Here is a 17,772-nt window from a genome sequence, read left to right as displayed (position 1 = left end):
AAAAATGATGAACATTTATTTTATTTTTCTGTTGTGATAGGTATACGTATTTTTGGGTTTATCCAGGTAGGGATAGCAAATATATATAAATAATTATATTAAAACAATTGAAGTAACTGAAATTTTATTGATGAAGGAAAGAATTATAAATAAGGAGATGATTAGGGGTGCAGTCAGAGAATAACACAAATAAGTTAAAATACTTATATTTATCAAAAAGTCACCAAAGCTATAAACTTGAACAGCCCTAATGAAGCTCTACAAAGTGGGGCGAAACATCGGAAAATAAATAGTTGTTAACTATTTTTGTTTCTCTTTTGACTGCAACCCTGACCATCTTCTTCATTATTTCAAATTATATGGTCAGTTATTTGTATATATAAAAAACTTATTTATTAACTTATTTGTGTTATTCTCTGAACCAAACCCCCAACCATCTTCTCCTCACATATATTATCCAACTATCTTCTTATCATTAAAAGTAATTATAATATATTTTCGAGGGCCGCCCTTAGCTCAGTGGTTAAGACACAGTCTTACCAATTTGATGTCTATTGGCAGTGCCGGTTCGAATCCGGCCTGGGACGTCGGCTTTTTTCATTGAGTGGCAGTCCCACAAAATGAAGAACTTTGACCCCCAACCATGGTTAGGCAGTATAGGACTCCAATGGGAGTCTTGGCCAAAAAAGAAAAAAAAAAAGATATATATTTTCGACTAGTATATCTTTTTAATTATATCATGCCTGCTGTTCAAACAATCACCAGAGAGGGTGATAAGGGACTCAGGTATAGGAAACAACGGAGAGATTCTCACCAAGTCAGTTCAATTTTTAGCCAACATAGACGATATAGATATTGTAGCCAGAAAAAGAGAGACTTGGAAATGGCCTTTCCAGCAAAGCAATAGGCAGCCAGACAAAAAATGTATCAGCAAATCATCCAGGCAAAGACCAAATATAGGCTTGCCCACCCACTGATATATTTAAAGATTACCCATTTGAAAAGTGGTAAATTATATAACACTCTTATGACAGCGGTGGGCTAGATATGCCACAAGAATCTATGGTGACTCGCCCATTTAAAAATTATTGTTTAGGAATGTGGAGGAAAAAATAAAGAGAGGACAGCCATGAGTGAGATGGGTAGAAAAGTTTGAAGACGATGAAATTTCTCGAAAAAAGAGCTTGGGTGACTCTCGTGCAAGACAGAGAGAAATGCAGGTGATGTCTTAGTGCGGCAAAGATATGTTTCAGGTTATAGTGCCTGTGATGATGATAAAGATGATTACGTTTTTAATATAACCGTAAAATATATATTTAAAAAAATATCAGACCAATATTACTAAAGGTACAGCAAACAACATTTGTTAAGGACCTCACAGCAAAAGCCATAGGAACATCACGTGAGGGAAATCGGATGTTAATTTTTAAATTATTAATATGTGTAAATACATCAGTAGATTTTCCAAATTAATATCGATATTTGAGCTAGTTTGTTAAAGAATATATATAGTTTGTATAAAAAGAATATGATTACCATATAAACAGGAATCCACATTCATTACTGCTTTTAATCTTTCAGAGTTAACATTCTTACAACCCAGAGTTAACACTCTTTACAATAATATCCAACTTGTAGCTAATGATCTTTACACTTTTCATTAACTCTATAAGACTTGCTTGAAGGAAGATATGATTGACAAAGAGATATAGATACAGATGATAAAAGGTTTAGAGTAAAAAATAAATAAGAGACAATGTTGTTATTTTTCCAGAAGTTATATCACTTAGAGTTCATTAGAGTAAATTTTCTCACCATCATCTGGGACAAGGATTTCTTCCTTTTCTTCCTTCACATGTACAAGCCCATCTACAGGGACACAAAAAATCTTTAAAACAAGAATATCAAAAGAAATTTCTCATCACATACTTGAGGGATTTAAAGAGAAAATTTCAACATAGTTAAGTGATGAGAAGAAAAAATTATTACATTAAGTTGATTTTACTTGACTATAAGAGAATTTATATGGAAAAAGTAGTAGACAATCTAAAGTAAAATTTGATTCACCATAATAAATTTGTGGTCTTTCCTCTTGTTTGAAACCAGGCTTTCGATCTGCAACAAAAGGAAATAAATATTTCACTATCAGCCATTCTTATGAAATTACATTCCCTTTTAATATTATTAATTAGTACATCTCCTATAAGATAAATAGAACTCATTTTCAAACAAACGTGTGTGATGAAATCCGAAAGTCCTAGTGGATCCTGGATAGTCATCCTTGGAAGTAGGCGTTTTAATGAATTTGATTCCTTTAATCTTTAGAGCATTATTAGAAATTTCCCCCTCATTTACTAATCTGTCTGGCAACTTTACTCTCTTAACAGTGCAGTTAAAACGGTTATTTAAAAAAAATAAGCAAGCTTTTCTTACCAGCTTCTTTCATTACTAATTAACAGGTACTAGAAAAGTTTAAAAAAGTAAGATTTTCTTACCAGCTTCTTCCATTACTAATTAACAAGTACTAAAAAGTTTTAAGATGTGGAGGATAAACAAGTCAACAACAAGAAATGCAACAGATAATACTCTCGATGACTGTTATAACTTATCGATAGTAATAGTAACTATCGATAGTACTAGTGACTATCGATAGTGTACATTCCCTAGAAGATGCGGTAAAAAAAAAACATTGGATCAATTCAGAACTACAGTTTAATATGCTTGAAAAGATGAGAAATTTGACAACCTGCTTCTAAAGGCGAAAATTGTTGTGAAAGATTGTTCAAAAATGTTATTATTAGAGACCGAATTTTTGTGAGATTGCATCTTTTGTTCCCTAGCTCTGAATTCCACCAAACCTCAACAGAAATTAGAATCATGAAAAGGCTATTAAAATAATACAGTACAAGATCTGATAAGAAAAAAAGGCAATTATTTCACACCAATTTTTCATTGTTTTAATGAAAACTATGTATAATTACTAGTCTAAGTTATTGAGTCAAGTTTAGGTAGGGAAAAACAAAATGGGGACTGTTTCAAAATGTGGAAAATTTTTTTTTTATTCGGAGCTCCATATCTTTAAAATTATCAACAACACTAAAAACCTAATAGAACATCATTTAAAGAATTGTGGATTGCCTTAAAAAAATAAAAGTACTCATTACTAAAAAAAAAAAAATTAATCAAACCATTAATCTTCAGGTACTCTTTTATTTTATTCATATTGTTTTTCATTATATAACTTAATTTTGAAATATAAAAATCAATACCGAAAGTAATATCGATATATATATTTTTAATTAATTGGTATATTGATATTTTCACAGTTCCCTTTGACTAGGTTTGTTCCAACAACCACTTCAGACTGTCCGGGGCATGCGCAGTCCACGTTTTGGAAGGAAAAGTCCGTACTGCCCATGCTCAGACAGTTCCGCACAGTCAGACCCGGTTATTATAACAGTCCTATCAACTGTCGCTTCTCTTGTGCTTATAACCTTTAGCTAAAGCTCTGAAGTTATTGTGGTGCATAGTTTTCGTTAATAAGCAATGGCAGAAGCTGGTAAGGAAACATTTCCCCTATTTTCAGTAGCCTTTGACTACAATGTTTAACAAGTAAAATTTTCAGACAATTTAGTAGAGATTTGGGAGGAATTTATGATGATTCTCAAAATACTGTAGGAATAAAATTTATACAAGTTTTAACTACAGAGATTTAGGGTTTTACTATCCCCTATTTTGGAAACCTTCTATCTAACTCAAAGATGACAACAGCATTTATAAATCTCAAGAATTTATCTGAATATTCAAATTGAATTCTACTTACTTTTTTAGTGATACTACAAAATAAATAAATAAAAACAGCAATCCTTGATTAATATTAAAGCTAAAGATGCTACATAACAATGCTATTGTTATTAATATTATATTGCCCCTCAATTATGTCAATATTGATCATTAATATTTTAATTTCCTGTTATTCTGTTATGGGATTGTAAAGATTGTTTTATGCATTATATTTCAATGTATCAGGTATGTTTTATGTTTATACGTCCGATACTGATGTGATATTAGCCAATATATCTCTTATACACACAATAATATTGACACTTCTTCAATAATGTCAAGATATCTATATTATTGCTCCAATATACCTCTAAGATGGTTAAGATATTGATGTTTAAGAGCACCTTAAAAAAAAAAATTCTTTTTCAGCATTTTTTGAAAAGAGAGGACATACTTCAATTTTTAGATGAACATATTGGATAGCTGAAGTGGATCATGTTGCTGTTGTGTCTAATAAAGTTATATTTTCATGAATATAAGTTTGATTAAGTGTATATATTAGCTTTATTACTGGCTTCTTGTGATACATGGTTATAACCATGAGTAAAGATGTTCAGAGGGTTAATTTTAATCCTTCATTCTTTTTAAATTGCAACAAAGAAAATTAAAGATTATTTCCTTTTGATTGTTTAGTCAATTTCTAGTATTCTCCATGTTTAACTAGTGTTTTACTAATTTGATGGTATCTTTCTGCAAAATATTGTCTAATCGTTGATGTATAGTTAGACCTGATTTAATTTTTATCATTACTTGGCAACTTTTCATATTATAATTTTATTATAATGGCTTATAAGTGAATATTTATTGGTTTTAGTTGCAGGTCATAGTGCTGGTTTCAAACACGAAGAAGGATCACAGATTTATTATGGTGAATTGTTTTTTACATTAAATTGTCTCTTATTGTTCTCTAGTTGTTCAAATATGATCAAGGAAAATTAATATGTTGTAATAATTATTTTCTTCTCATCACTTAACTGAATTTAAATTTTCTTATTAAATTCCTTGATTATGTAATGAGCAGTTTCTATTAATTTTCTCATTTTAAATATTTTTTATATATCTTTAGATGGGCTCGTCCATGTGAAAGAAGATGAGGAAGTGCTGATCCCAGATGATGGTGAGAAATATTTTATCTCTTAACCTTTAAACATCATTTTACTTGTTTTCTCTGAGATATTTATTTGTTAATCGAAACTTTCTTTCATTTTCCAGTCTTTGCTTGTTTCTGTTTTTTTTTTTTATCTTCTATTATTGGACACTTTAATTACTAAGTGCAATATTAGTATAAAAAAAAAAATGAAAGTAATTATTTATTTTATTAATGAAATTACAGTTACTTCTATTATACTATTATAATTTAGACTATTTAATTTTTATGAAATTTCAAGCATGGCCTGTGGCTTTTACAACATAGCAAAATAGTGTTACATTACAAACATTTAAAATAATCTCTTGTCATTACTTTCATCAATTCCCAATTTGGGTGGGGTCAAAGAAAAACTCAAATAGCCGTAAACATATTTATTATGAGCCAACATTTCGCTCCTCATTGCAGGGCTTCTTCAAGGCTAAAAAAAGATACAAACACTTAATGGGGTAAAAAAAAAAATGAACAATGTCAATTAAGAATTTTAAAAAAAAAATTTATTGTGAAGCTTAAAATTAACTAAGAATCAGAAAAAGTTTTAAAAAATTAAAGAAAATGGAAATAAGAACAGATAAAAAAGAATTATTAAAATACAGGCACAAAAAGAGATGGAAAAAGGGGATAAAAGTAAAATAAATCTTTCTTTATTCTTGATTTTACTCTTATCCCCTTTTTTCATCTCTTGTGTATCTGTAATTTAATAATTCTTTTTTATCTGTTTTCTTATTTCCATTTTCTTTAATTTTCTAAAACTTTTTGTTATTCTTATTTAATTTTAAGCTTCACTATACAATTTTTTAAAAATTCTTAACTGACATTGTTCATTTATTTTTACACTATTTAAATGTTTTTATCATTTATTTTTACCCTATTTATTTCTTTTCTTTTTTTTTATCACTGATTAAGCCCTGCAACGTGGGGAAAACAACATGGCTCATAATAAATATTTTTACGGCTATTTGAATTTTCTTTTTACAGCACCTGGACCACCATCCTTTTGTTCCCAATTTTGCTCATTTTGGTGTAGGATATATCAAGCCCGACACAAAGATATTTTCTTAACATGCACAAAGTAAGTCTAAATCAATTTTGTTTTATGTAATTCTATTATATTAGTTAACAGTAGTTAATTTAGTTTTTACGCTTCTTTTATAATCACGTTAAGCAGTGGTCTCTGTTACTCAAGTTCTAATTAGTAATTAATTCCTGCTTTTCCATCGTTAATTTCATCTGTAAGTCAAGATTTTCTCTTTTATTTTCTTATATTCTAATTTAATTTTATTATCATGTATCTGTATCCTTAATCATTTGACTGGACCTATTTAAATTTTCATATTCTGTCTGACATTTTTGTTGCAGATCATATGCTTGGTATCAAACAAGAGGAAGGACCACAGATTTACTCAGGTGAATTGATTTTTACATTAAATTATAGTTCTAATTGTTATTTAGAAATCCAGTAATGATCAAAGAAAATTAATTTGTAGCAATAATGTTTTTACTTCTCATCATTTAACTAAGTTAATATTTACTTAACCAAATTTCTTGATTATGTAATTTAATTTATCTTTCTTGTTTTAAATATTTTTTACATATATTTAGATGGGCTTGTGTGTGTGAAAGAAGAAAGAGATCCCCTCGTCCCAGATGATGGTAAGAAACTTTAACTCTTCTAACCTTCATGTTAACATGCTGGTGTTAAATAAAACATTAATTTGAATTTTATTTTTATCTCTTAAGACCTTCCAATCCGTCTATTGGACCTTTCATATTGCAATTTGATTATAATGGCAAATAAATCAATATTTATTAGTTTTAGTTGCAAGTCACATGCCTAGATTCAAAAAGGAGAAATAATCACAGATTTATTTTGGTGAATTGTTTTTTACATGAAATTGTTTCCTAATTGCTCTCTTGTTATTCAGATATTATCAAGGAAAACTAATTCATTTAATAATAATTTAAATTTTCTTATTAAATTCCTTGATTATTTGATGATCAGTTATTTTTTTAATTTTCTTGTTTTAAATATTTTTTATGTTTCTTTAGATGGGCTGGCCCATGTGAAAGAAGAAAGAGATCCGCTCGCCCCAGATGATGGTAAGAAACATTTATTCTATTCACCTGTTAACCGGCTGGTAATCAAAACATTAATTTGCATTTTATTTTATTTATTTTTATCTCTAAGACCTTCCAATCTCCGTTGTTTTTCTAGGTTTTCTTATTGCAGTATTTTTGAGATGATAACAGAAGTTATCATAGTACAAGAGCCGAGAAGAAAAAAAGGCAGTTATCTCATCCCAATTTTTTATTACTTTAATGAAAACTAGGTAAATTACTAGGGGGAATAAAAAATGGCGGCTGTTTCAAAACCTAAAAAAAAGAATTAATTTTTCATTCAGAGCTCTATAGCTTAAAAACTACCAACAACACTAGAAAATCTAAGAGAACATTATTTAAAGAAGAGTAAATTTTCTGAAATATTAGCCTAAGAGCTATTTACATCCAATAGTTTTCCAGATATATCTTTAAAAAGCAAAATTTCTTAAAAATCTACTCAAAGATTAGTAGTTAGTTAATTTATTTTGAGAAATCTATATCCCAGGAAATTGTGATGTACAGATGTCTATTAGGACTCAAATTAAAGCTAGATAACTAAATTAATTGACTATAAAGAAGTTTATGACGTTTACCTTCATAGGAACAATAGTTTACATGATATTTAGTAAAATAAATTGATTTATAGTTGTTCAGACAATAAGTTTGATTTATGGAAAACTTCATTTCAGAAACCATTGGACGTACAGATGTCTACCAGCGCTCATATTAAAGCTAGTTAAATTTACTACAAAATAGTTAATAATGTTAATCTTTGTAGGAGTAGTAGTTTTTATAATATTTGACAAAATAAACTCACAAAATGTTAATTTCTAGTTGTTAGTATAAAATGTTGGATTTTTGAAAAAGATATCTCTAGATCCATAAGAGGCACATATGTCTGCCAACACTCAAAATAAAGGAAATTTAACTTACTATAAAGTAGTTTATGACACTTATCTCGGTAGGGGTAGTGGTTTTTATGATTTTCACATATGAATATTAATTTGGCAAATGAAAATTTGTCTGAACAACTATAAATCAATTTATTTTAGCAAATTTCATATAAACTATTACTCCTACGAAGATAAACATCATAAACTACTTTATAGTTCATTAAACTAGCTTTAATGTGAGTGCTAATAGACATCTGTTCGTCAAATAGTTTTTGAGATATAAATTTTTCAAAACAAATTCACTAACTACTGATTTTTCAGTACAACCCATACAACATTTTTATGAAATGTTGCTTTTTAAAAAGCTATATCTCGAAAACTATTTAACGTAAATAACTCTATTAGGGCTCATATTTTAGCAAATTTACTCTTCTTTAAATGACGTTCTCTTAGGTTTTCTTGTATTGTTCCTACTTTTTAAGATATAGAGCTCCGAATGAAAAATTATTTTTTTTTATTGCTTTGAAACAGCCCCCATCTTGTATTCCCCCTACCTATACTTGGCAGACTCATCAATTTTGGCTATTAATTATACATAGTTTTCATTAAAGTAATCAAAAATTGGGGTGAGATAAATACCTTTTTCTCCTCTTGGGCTCTTGTACTATCAGAAATATATAAATAATCAGTAAAGTTACAGTGCAGTCTTTCTCAGATCTGCCCTCAACTGGAGGATGTCCCTGGCCCGGCACTTTTCGAATTTTGAGTTGAAACTTATACACGAATTAGTAGCTGATTGGTCCTAAAATATTTGCCCTTAGTCCCCTCTGAGGGGGAAAGTTAGGGATAAACTTATTCCACTGCAATTTTTTTAAGAATCACATGTTTTCCTGTAGTTCTATATTAAAATAGCACAAAAAACAAACAGATCAAAATATCAAGATACATGATAAATAAATCAACTGGTTATATCAGAAGACAATGTGAGAAATGTATTCACAATAGACTATACATTTTTCTAATCCGTTGAGCAATATTTAGAATTAGTGGAACAAAGGTACACAAGTATGGTTCAATGATATAGGAAAACTTGATTAGATGATAAAGTTATCTGAAAACTGGGAAAATATAAATTCCTTCATAGTTAACCAATACAGGAGAAAGAAAACAACAAAAACAAATGACACACTACAAGTTTGTAAAAAAAGTCTTATAAATCAGTTGAGAGGTGATTTTTGAGAATCTCAAACATGTCCACGTCTTTGTCAGACAATAGACTGAATAATAAGCTACATTTTCCAATTGTGGGAGAAAGAAAATGGGATTATATTGTTTGTTCTGACAGGAAAACACCAGAGCCCTGTTTCATGATGAAAGCTAATAGTATTAGTTCAAAATACAAGTATAGACAAAACGTGTTAATTATACTAATATTTTTTTTTTCATAATAGGGAGGACTATTAGTGATATTAAAGGAGTTTAAAAGTACTAAAGTACAAGTTACTGTTATTACTATTGTACAAGTCAGTGTAATTGTATTAAGTTAAATCTACAAGACTAATAGTATTAGTTTGTACTTTATTATGAAACAGGGCCCAGGTGGAAGGTGGCAAACATTTTATGAATTTACATTGTTCAACTAATATAAACCAAACTTGGTTCTAATGAGGTGTTAATAGTTGACTATAGATTAACATGGTCGGGGAAGGGGGAGGGTGCGGTCAGCAAAATAAAAACTTAATTATTTGTGCCGACATTTCGACCTAAATTTCAGGTCTTTATCAGGGCTAAAAAAAAAAAAATCTCTCAGAGAAACATTAAAATAAAGGAAAATAATAAACAAACAAATTTGAAAATTAAATTAATTAAAATAGAAGTTGATAGTAGTAGATTGATAACAATAGAAGACAACAATATGACTTTTGGAATTTTGAGTTGAAACTTGTATATGAGTTAATCCATATATAGTAATTTTTAGTGCGAAATGTAACACAAATTAGTACTCAATTGATAATTTATTGTACTTCAAATGTATACTTGTGCTTTTGTGAACGCTTTTCAACAAAAAAAAAGAAATAGTAAATTCAGGAAAAATTTTAGAATGACAATTCAAGTTAGTCAAAATCAATGTTTTTATCAATCAGTGTATCATAAAAAAATGGATATTTTAAGGGGGAGTATATAAAAACAATGTTATAAAAAAGAATAGGAAATGAAGAAAATAAGCGATATAAGATAAGAGAGAAAAATAACTTACAGTTATAGGCAGAGATCCTGCTAAACTGTTTGAAATTGTAAGAATACTCATTAGAGTGCAGGTCAACAAATGTTAGATAAACAGATAAAAAACGAACGTTGAGATAAAATAGTTAATAAGAGATTAAAACATATAAAAGAGTTAAATGTAAAATTATGAGAACTGAAAGTTATTAAAATGTATAAATATGTAGTGTATATCTAAAACGGATATATAAAAAAATTATATATGTGTATAAGATTATAGGTGTTAAAGATCCCATTCCTCATAATTTTACATTTAACTCTTTTATATGTTTTAATCTCTTATTAACTATTTTATTTCAACGTTCGTTTTTTGACTGTTTGATTTCTGTTTATCTAAAGCCTTTATTGACCTGCACTCTAACGACTATTTCTACATTATCAAACAGTTTAGCGGGATCTCTGCCTATAACTGTAAGTTATTTTTCTCTCTTATCTTATATCTCTTATTTTCTTCATTTCCTATTCTCCATATTTATTCTTCTTTTTTATAACATTGCTTATACATACTCTCCCTTAAAATATCCCTTTTTTAAGATATCTGTTTTTACATACCCTTTGTATATTGATACATTTTATTACTTTTTGGGCTCTCATTATTTTACATTTTACCTTTTTTATGTTTTTTTATTTTATTATTTTTTTTTTTACTCTCACATTAACTATTTTATCTCTATGATCTTTTGACTGTTAGATTTCTGTTTATCTAATGCCTTTTCCCGACCTGCACTCTAGCAGCATTTCCTCCAATTGAAAACAGTGTAGCCTTAATTCTCTTCCTATAACCTTACTCTCGTATTTCTTACTTTCTTCATTCCCTATTATCCATATATTTTTTCTTATCCCTTGTTCTTTCCTTTTACAACATTGTTTTGTTCATACGCTTCTTTATTAATTTAACTAATTCTTTATACTCATCTACATCTCTAAAATGTTTTTAATGTTACTCATCAATATAACATTCTTATCCACTGTATCATTTATTTATCACTCACATTTATATGTATATAAATAATAATGTTATCAACCTACTACTGTCTTTGTCCATAGTTATTAATCAAATAATTTATATTTTCATATCATTATTATGTATATTTCCAAATTTTTAGTCAAATAATTATTTTATTTATTTGTATTTGTTTATTTTTATATATTTTTTTTTCTCTGAATCATGGTAGTTGTTTTTTTTTTTTGTTTTTTTGTAGCCCTGATGAAGACCTGAAATTCAGGTCAAAACGTCTGCACAAATAAATAATTCATTTGTTTATTTGTGTTTTTTCTACTGACCGCAACCCCCACCATCTTCTCCTCTCATATCCTAATTTTGTTCTTTGCATTCAGTCACAATTGGGGAATAAGTTTTGCCGAATTTATGTTAGACCTGAGTGTCAGGTACAGTTCAGTGGTGCTGGACATAAGTCCTTATTGATGATTGTAGGGTCGTGCACAATGATGATTGTATCTTTCTGCTTCTATCATTCTGTATATTTTGATATTACTCTATTACTTACTATTCATCTAATTTCCTCAAACTTGTGATTTTGTTTTAGACGTAAATCTTTTTCTTCAATTTCCTGAAATATTCTTTTAACCTTAGAGACTCAATTGTGGATGTGGGATGTTAGTAGGAGGTATGTCAAGTTTTAGCTGCATGTTGTAACATATCAAGAATCTTCATGAGGCAATTTCGTCTTGTAGCGGCACAGCAGGCACATGATGCTCTCCTTGGCCTGCTTAACAGCCACCAATCATCTTTCTCTGATGCTCATCTTGGTAAAAGAAATCTTCAGTTGCCGAAGATCCTTCCTCTATCGACCCTTTGGCCTACCATGCGGGCATATACCGTCTGGTTCAGTCTTGTACAACCAACTTGCCATTCTATCCTCATAACATGGCTTAGCCAATTTAGTTTTTGTATTTGTATGTGAGAGGAGATGCTAATTTTTGTTCAGAGCGGAAATAGTTTGCTGTCCTTCCTTTGTCTCCAAAGACCATTCTCGTATACATGTCCTAGGATTCTCCTCAGAATCACTCTTTCAAACATTTCTAGGATGTTGATATTTGTATTGTTGAGCATCCATGTTTCTCCACTGTCTGTGACTACTTGTCTTACAGGGTTTTATACAGTGTGAACTTTTTCGTACGAATCACAATTTTACTTTTATTAATAATTAATATTGAGTTTAGCTTGGCAGATTGAACTTGCAATTGTACATTGTACTAATCGAGTCGGTTCAGAAGCCTATGAGTTTAGTCCATTCAATTGTATCATAGGCTGCCCTGAAATCAACAAACAACATCCAAATAGTCTGCTGTTATTTATTGATCTTCTCAATGGTCTGCCTCAGTGTGATAATTTGACCAATAATAGACATACTGAGCCAGAAACCACCTTGATAGTCGCCAGGTTTCTGTTCTGCATATAGGAGCCTGTAGAGTGTTATTGATTACATTTTTTTATGGAGTATTAAACAAACAGATCAACGAATAGTTGCTGCATGCTGCTGATTCTCTCATCTTGTTTACTGGCATTATTAAGGTCTTATTTCATTCTTTAGTTAAGATCTCCTCTTCCCATATTTGAGCTATTAGTTCCTGCAGTTACTTGGCAACTTCTCGATGCCATGCTTTTAACAGTTCTGCAGGGAGTATTTTCCCTCGAGAAAAAGCATTTTACTATGCTCATTTTTGATCATGTTTTCTCTCCTGGACAGTCCATTCTTGAGGATGTTCTCCATTTTATAAAATTTATTGTTGGTTTTTGAGGTTTCAACCTCCTCAATTTGCTTATTTTCTCAATGCTTAGTGAAACTGAGCAGTGTCTTTCTGCTAATCGAGGTAATCTATTTTCATTGTTTCTGGATTGCTTATTCACCTTCATCATCAAACTAGTAACTATGAGAATATCACTAATTTTGCTGAGGTCAACTCCACCTTGGGAAATCTTCATTGTAATTTTACATTTGTAACTACATCTTCATTCCGCCGCTAGGAACCTATGATATTCTCAATTAACATTGAGGTTGGCTCAACAATGTTCCCTCAGCATCATATATATCCCATAAATGAAATCATGGAAATCCCATTACAAGACTAACTGCTCTAAATGATATTAGATAGAATTCTAACTGAAAAATAAAATGAAATTTTAAATAATAGTGTTAAATTAAATATGAAATAAATTGTTTTTATGAAACTATAATTTTTTAATATATAATTTATTGGTTTTTAGCTGCAGAGGATTCATTTGATATGATAGAAAAAAGGAATCAGTGTGCCTTAAAAGCTAAGATGCAAATGGATTTTAAAAAATGTATTTCTCAGCATACTGGTCAAAACATCTTTCAATGTTTTCACTGTGCCTATAATACTGGCCAATTATTTCAATTAAGAAAACATATAATGTGCCATCATACTGGTGAGAAACCTCATCAATGTCCTCATTGTGATTATAAAGCTGTAAGAAGAGATAAATTAAGGTTACACATAATGCATCATACTGGTAGGAAACCTCATCAATGTCCTCACTGTGATTACAAAACTGTTACAAATCCTGAACTAAAATTACATATAATGTACCGTCATAGTGGTGAGAAACCTCATCAATGTCCTCATTGTGATTATAAATCTGTAACAAGGGGTAATTTAAAATCACATATAATGCATCATCACACTGGTGAGAAACCTCATCAATGTCCTCACTGTGATTATAAAGCTGTGAAAAAGGGTCAATTAAAGGTACATATAATGCATCATCATACTGGTGAGAAGCCTTATCAATGTCCTCACTGTGATATTAAAGATGTTAGAAGAGGTAGTTTAGAAATACATATTATGAGGCTTCATACTGATGAGAGGCCTCATCAATGTCCTCACTGTGAATATAAAACTGTTACAAAGTCTGAATTAAAAATACATATGTACCGTCATAGTGGTGAGAAACCTCATCAGTGTCCTTATTGTGATTATAAATCTGCAACAAGGGGTCAATTAAACTTACATATAAGGCATCATCACACTGGTGAGAAACCTTATCAATGTCCCCACTGTGATTATAAAGCTGTGAGAAGATATCGATTAAAGTTACATATAATGCATCATCACACTGGTGAGAAACCTCATCAATGTCCCCACTGTGATTATAAAGCTGTGAGAAGATATCGATTAAAGTTACATATAATGCATCATCATACTGGTGAGAAGCCTCATCAATGTCCTCACTGTGATTATAAAGCTGTAAGAATTCAGAATTTAAAAGCACATATTATGCAACTTCATACTGAAGAGAAACCACATCAGTGTCCTCACTGTGATTATAAAACCGCAAGAAAGGGTAATTTAAAATCACATTTAACGTTCCATCACAATAATCTATCAGACAATAAGCCTCATAAATGTCCTCACTGTGATTATAAATCTGTAACAAGGAGTAATTTAAAATCACATATAATGCATCATCACACTGATGAGAAACCTCATCAATGTCCTCACTGTGATTATAAAGCTATAGGAAGCGATGATTTAAAATCACATGTAATGCAACATCATACAGGTGAGAAACCTCATCAATGTCCTCACTGTGATTATAAAACTGTAAGAAGGAGCATTTTAAAATCACATATAATGTTTCAACATGGAGACCATAAGCCTCACCAATGTCCTCACTGTGATTATAAAACTTTAAAAAGGGGTTTTTTAGAATCACATATAATGTTTCGTCATACAGACTATAAGCCTCATCAATGTCCTCACTGTGATTATAAAACTGAAAGAAGTGTTATTTTAAAATCACATATAATCTTTCATCATACAGTTCATAAGCCTCATCAATGTCCTCACTGTGATTATAAAGCTGTAAAAAGTGATAATTTAAAATTACATATAATGCTTCATCATACTGGCGAGATACCTAATCAATGTCCTCACTGTGATTATAAAGCTATTGGAAGTGATAATTTAAAATCACATATAATGCAACATCATACTGAGGAGAGACCACATCAGTGTCCTCAATGTGATTATAAAACTGCAAGAAGGGGTAATTTAAAATCACATATAATGCATCATCATATTGGCGAGAAACCTCATCAATGTCCCCACTGTGATTATAAGGCTCAAAGAATCTGTAATTTAAAATCACATATAATGTCCCATCATACTGACCATAACCCTCTTCAATGTCCTCACTGTGATCATAAAGCTGTAAGAAGTGATAATTTAAAATTACATATATTGTTCTATCACACAATGAGGCTTCATACTGGTGAGGAACCTCATCAATGTCCTCACTGTGATTATAAAGCTATAGGAAGCGATGATTTAAAATCACATATAATGCAACATCATACAGGTGAGAAACCTCATCAATGTCCTCACTGTGATTATAAAACTTTAAAAAGGGGTTTTTTAGAATCACATATAATGTTTCGTCATACAGACTATAAGCCTCATCAATGTCCTCACTGTGATTATAAAACTGAAAGAAGTGTTATTTTAAAATCACATATAATCTTTCATCATACAGTTCATAAGCCTCATCAATGTCCTCACTGTGATTATAAAGCTGTAAAAAGTGATAATTTAAAATTACATATAATGCTTCATCATACTGGTGAGATACCTAATCAATGTCCTCACTGTGATTATAGAGCTACTGGAAGTGATAATTTAAAATCACATATAATGCAACATCATACTGATGAGAGACCACATCAGTGTCCTCACTGTGATTATAAAACTGTAAGAAGGGGTAATTTAAAATCACATATAATGCATCATCATATTGGCGAGAAATCTCATCAATGTCCCCACTGTGATTATAAAGCTCAAAGAACCTGTAATTTAAAATCACATGTAATGTCCCATCATACAGACCATAACCCCCCTCCTCTGCAATGTCCTCACTGTGATCATAAAGCTGTAAGAAGTGATAATTTAAAATTACATATATTGTTCTATCACACAGACAAGAAGTCCCCACTGTGATTATAAAAGTATTACAAATTATAAACTTAAAAAAAAAAAATAATGATGTCTCATGATGCTGAAAAGAAGACTTATCAATGTTCTTAAGGTGCTTTGGAGTGATTATTTGATGAATATTGACATATGAAGAGAAATCATACCAATGAGGAGGTAAAAGTTATGAACCAATCACATTTTATGACTTAGCTGGTTGTGTCTAGAAGTCAACCAGATTTCAAGAATTTATTGGTAATTATGAATTGCCTGTTTTTCTCTGACCTATGTTTTGCCTCTGCCTTAGATGATACAGCTGCTGTGTATATATTTGTCTACACTGATATATATATATATATATATATATATAGTTAGAGGTCAAAATAATGCTACTGGTGAAGCGGGGAAAGACATAACTGAAACCCTGCAGCCTTAGGCATTTCAGACACTATCATTCTACTGTAGGTCTTACTTATAAGAAATGGTACTATATTTTTATGGTATGACTGAATTACAAGGGATGAAAAGTGTATTGCTAAAACCTCTAGTCACATTGCATACTAATTTAAGAAAAAACTAGAATATATACCTTCAAATAATGTTAAACCCCTCTTGGTCTTTTTCACATGAAGAGAAGATTCACTCTCATCACACAATCAGTCAAGTACAAAATTAGTGATACCACATGTGTTGGGAAAACGTTTTTGTTATCTCTCACCAAAACTAAAAATGAGTTACATAATTAATGGTTTGTTTATCTGAGAAACCAATGCCTGTGTGGATTTGAAGAATAATTATTAATTCTTAACTTTGAGGGAAACAGTGAAGTCTTCTAAGAGCAATCACAAGGAGGTTGATATGAAAATCATTTTTTATTCCATATTCATTTGTCCAAGCTCTTTGCAGTGTTTGTCACTGGTTTTGGTCATAATCGAAGAAGAATGGTCAATCTGAGTTAAGTTATGGATTACCTAAATCCAAAGAAAACTTCAACATTACTACGTCTGTAGGCGTTGTTCAGAAGTGATACCACAAATGCATTGGCAAAAAATGCAAACTTCTTTTTGGAAAGTCCTCATTTAAGCTGATGACCTCATTCTTGAAGTTGTTAGTCAGCTTGGAAAACATTTTGAAAAAGATAAGATTTTATTATAAAAATACATACTGTATATATTAAAGCTTTGCTTTAATAGTTGATTTGCATTTAGACTGGTTTTATTTTATAATAGCCTACTGTACAATGTTTGGAATACATCCAATTTATAATAAAATCAAAAAAAATTTTTTTTTGTCAGATGTGCCTCTGTCAAAGAAAAGCAGTGCTATATGTTAAGGCTTGTCACTAATACAAATATTTCGAACATTGGAGATCTTGAGATGGTAAATGTTCAGAAAGAAAGGAACTCAAGGAAAAAAAACAAAAAAAGAGTATCAGTGACACCATATGTTGATATATTATAATAGATAAATGTACCTTGATGTATATGTAACTTTAATTTCTTTATTGATTTTTTTATACCTATTACTCAAATAAATTGGTTCACAAATTTA

The 17,772-nt window shown here is 30.2% G+C and overlaps 2 protein-coding genes across 4 annotated transcripts in view; one reads left to right on the top strand and one right to left on the bottom strand.

The window, feature by feature from the left end:
- The window catches only part of LOC106689917 (zinc finger protein 26), a 10,693-nt gene extending 8,109 nt beyond the window's left edge, over positions 1-2,584 (bottom strand). Inside the window, exons 1-3 of one of the 2 annotated variants that reach the window (XM_067049987.1) lie at positions 2,496-2,584; positions 2,068-2,115; positions 1,816-1,869 (exon numbers count right to left, since the gene is read on the bottom strand). In XM_067049987.1, coding sequence (XP_066906088.1) covers positions 1,816-1,869; positions 2,068-2,115; positions 2,496-2,508 — 115 coding nt within the window. In that variant the 5' untranslated portion in view covers positions 2,509-2,584. Of the gene's footprint in view, positions 1-1,815; positions 1,870-2,067; positions 2,116-2,495 lie in introns of those variants that run through there. The other variant, XM_067049988.1, reaches the window with a different exon arrangement.
- Positions 2,585-3,437: 853 nt separating this feature from the next.
- On the top strand, positions 3,438-17,772 carry LOC106689918 (zinc finger protein 420). 2 transcript variants are annotated; one of them, XM_014435135.2, is made up of 7 exons: positions 3,438-3,559; positions 4,658-4,711; positions 4,910-4,960; positions 6,350-6,397; positions 6,593-6,643; positions 7,040-7,090; positions 13,496-17,772. In XM_014435135.2, the coding sequence occupies exons 1-7, from the start codon at positions 3,547-3,549 to the stop codon at positions 16,246-16,248; spliced, it is 3,021 nt and encodes a 1,006-aa protein (XP_014290621.1). In that variant the 5' UTR covers positions 3,438-3,546; the 3' UTR covers positions 16,249-17,772. The 2 variants fall into 2 exon arrangements, with proteins under 2 accessions (XP_014290621.1, XP_066906087.1); XM_067049986.1 differs by having other exon boundaries at positions 3,456-3,559; positions 4,664-4,711.

Source organism: Halyomorpha halys, unplaced genomic scaffold (assembly GCF_000696795.3).
Source record: "Halyomorpha halys isolate HHAL.00 unplaced genomic scaffold, Hhal_1.1 Scaffold1523.1, whole genome shotgun sequence".
Classification (NCBI taxonomy): domain Eukaryota; kingdom Metazoa; phylum Arthropoda; class Insecta; order Hemiptera; family Pentatomidae; genus Halyomorpha; species Halyomorpha halys.
This window is presented reverse-complemented; position numbering and strand designations above follow the sequence as displayed.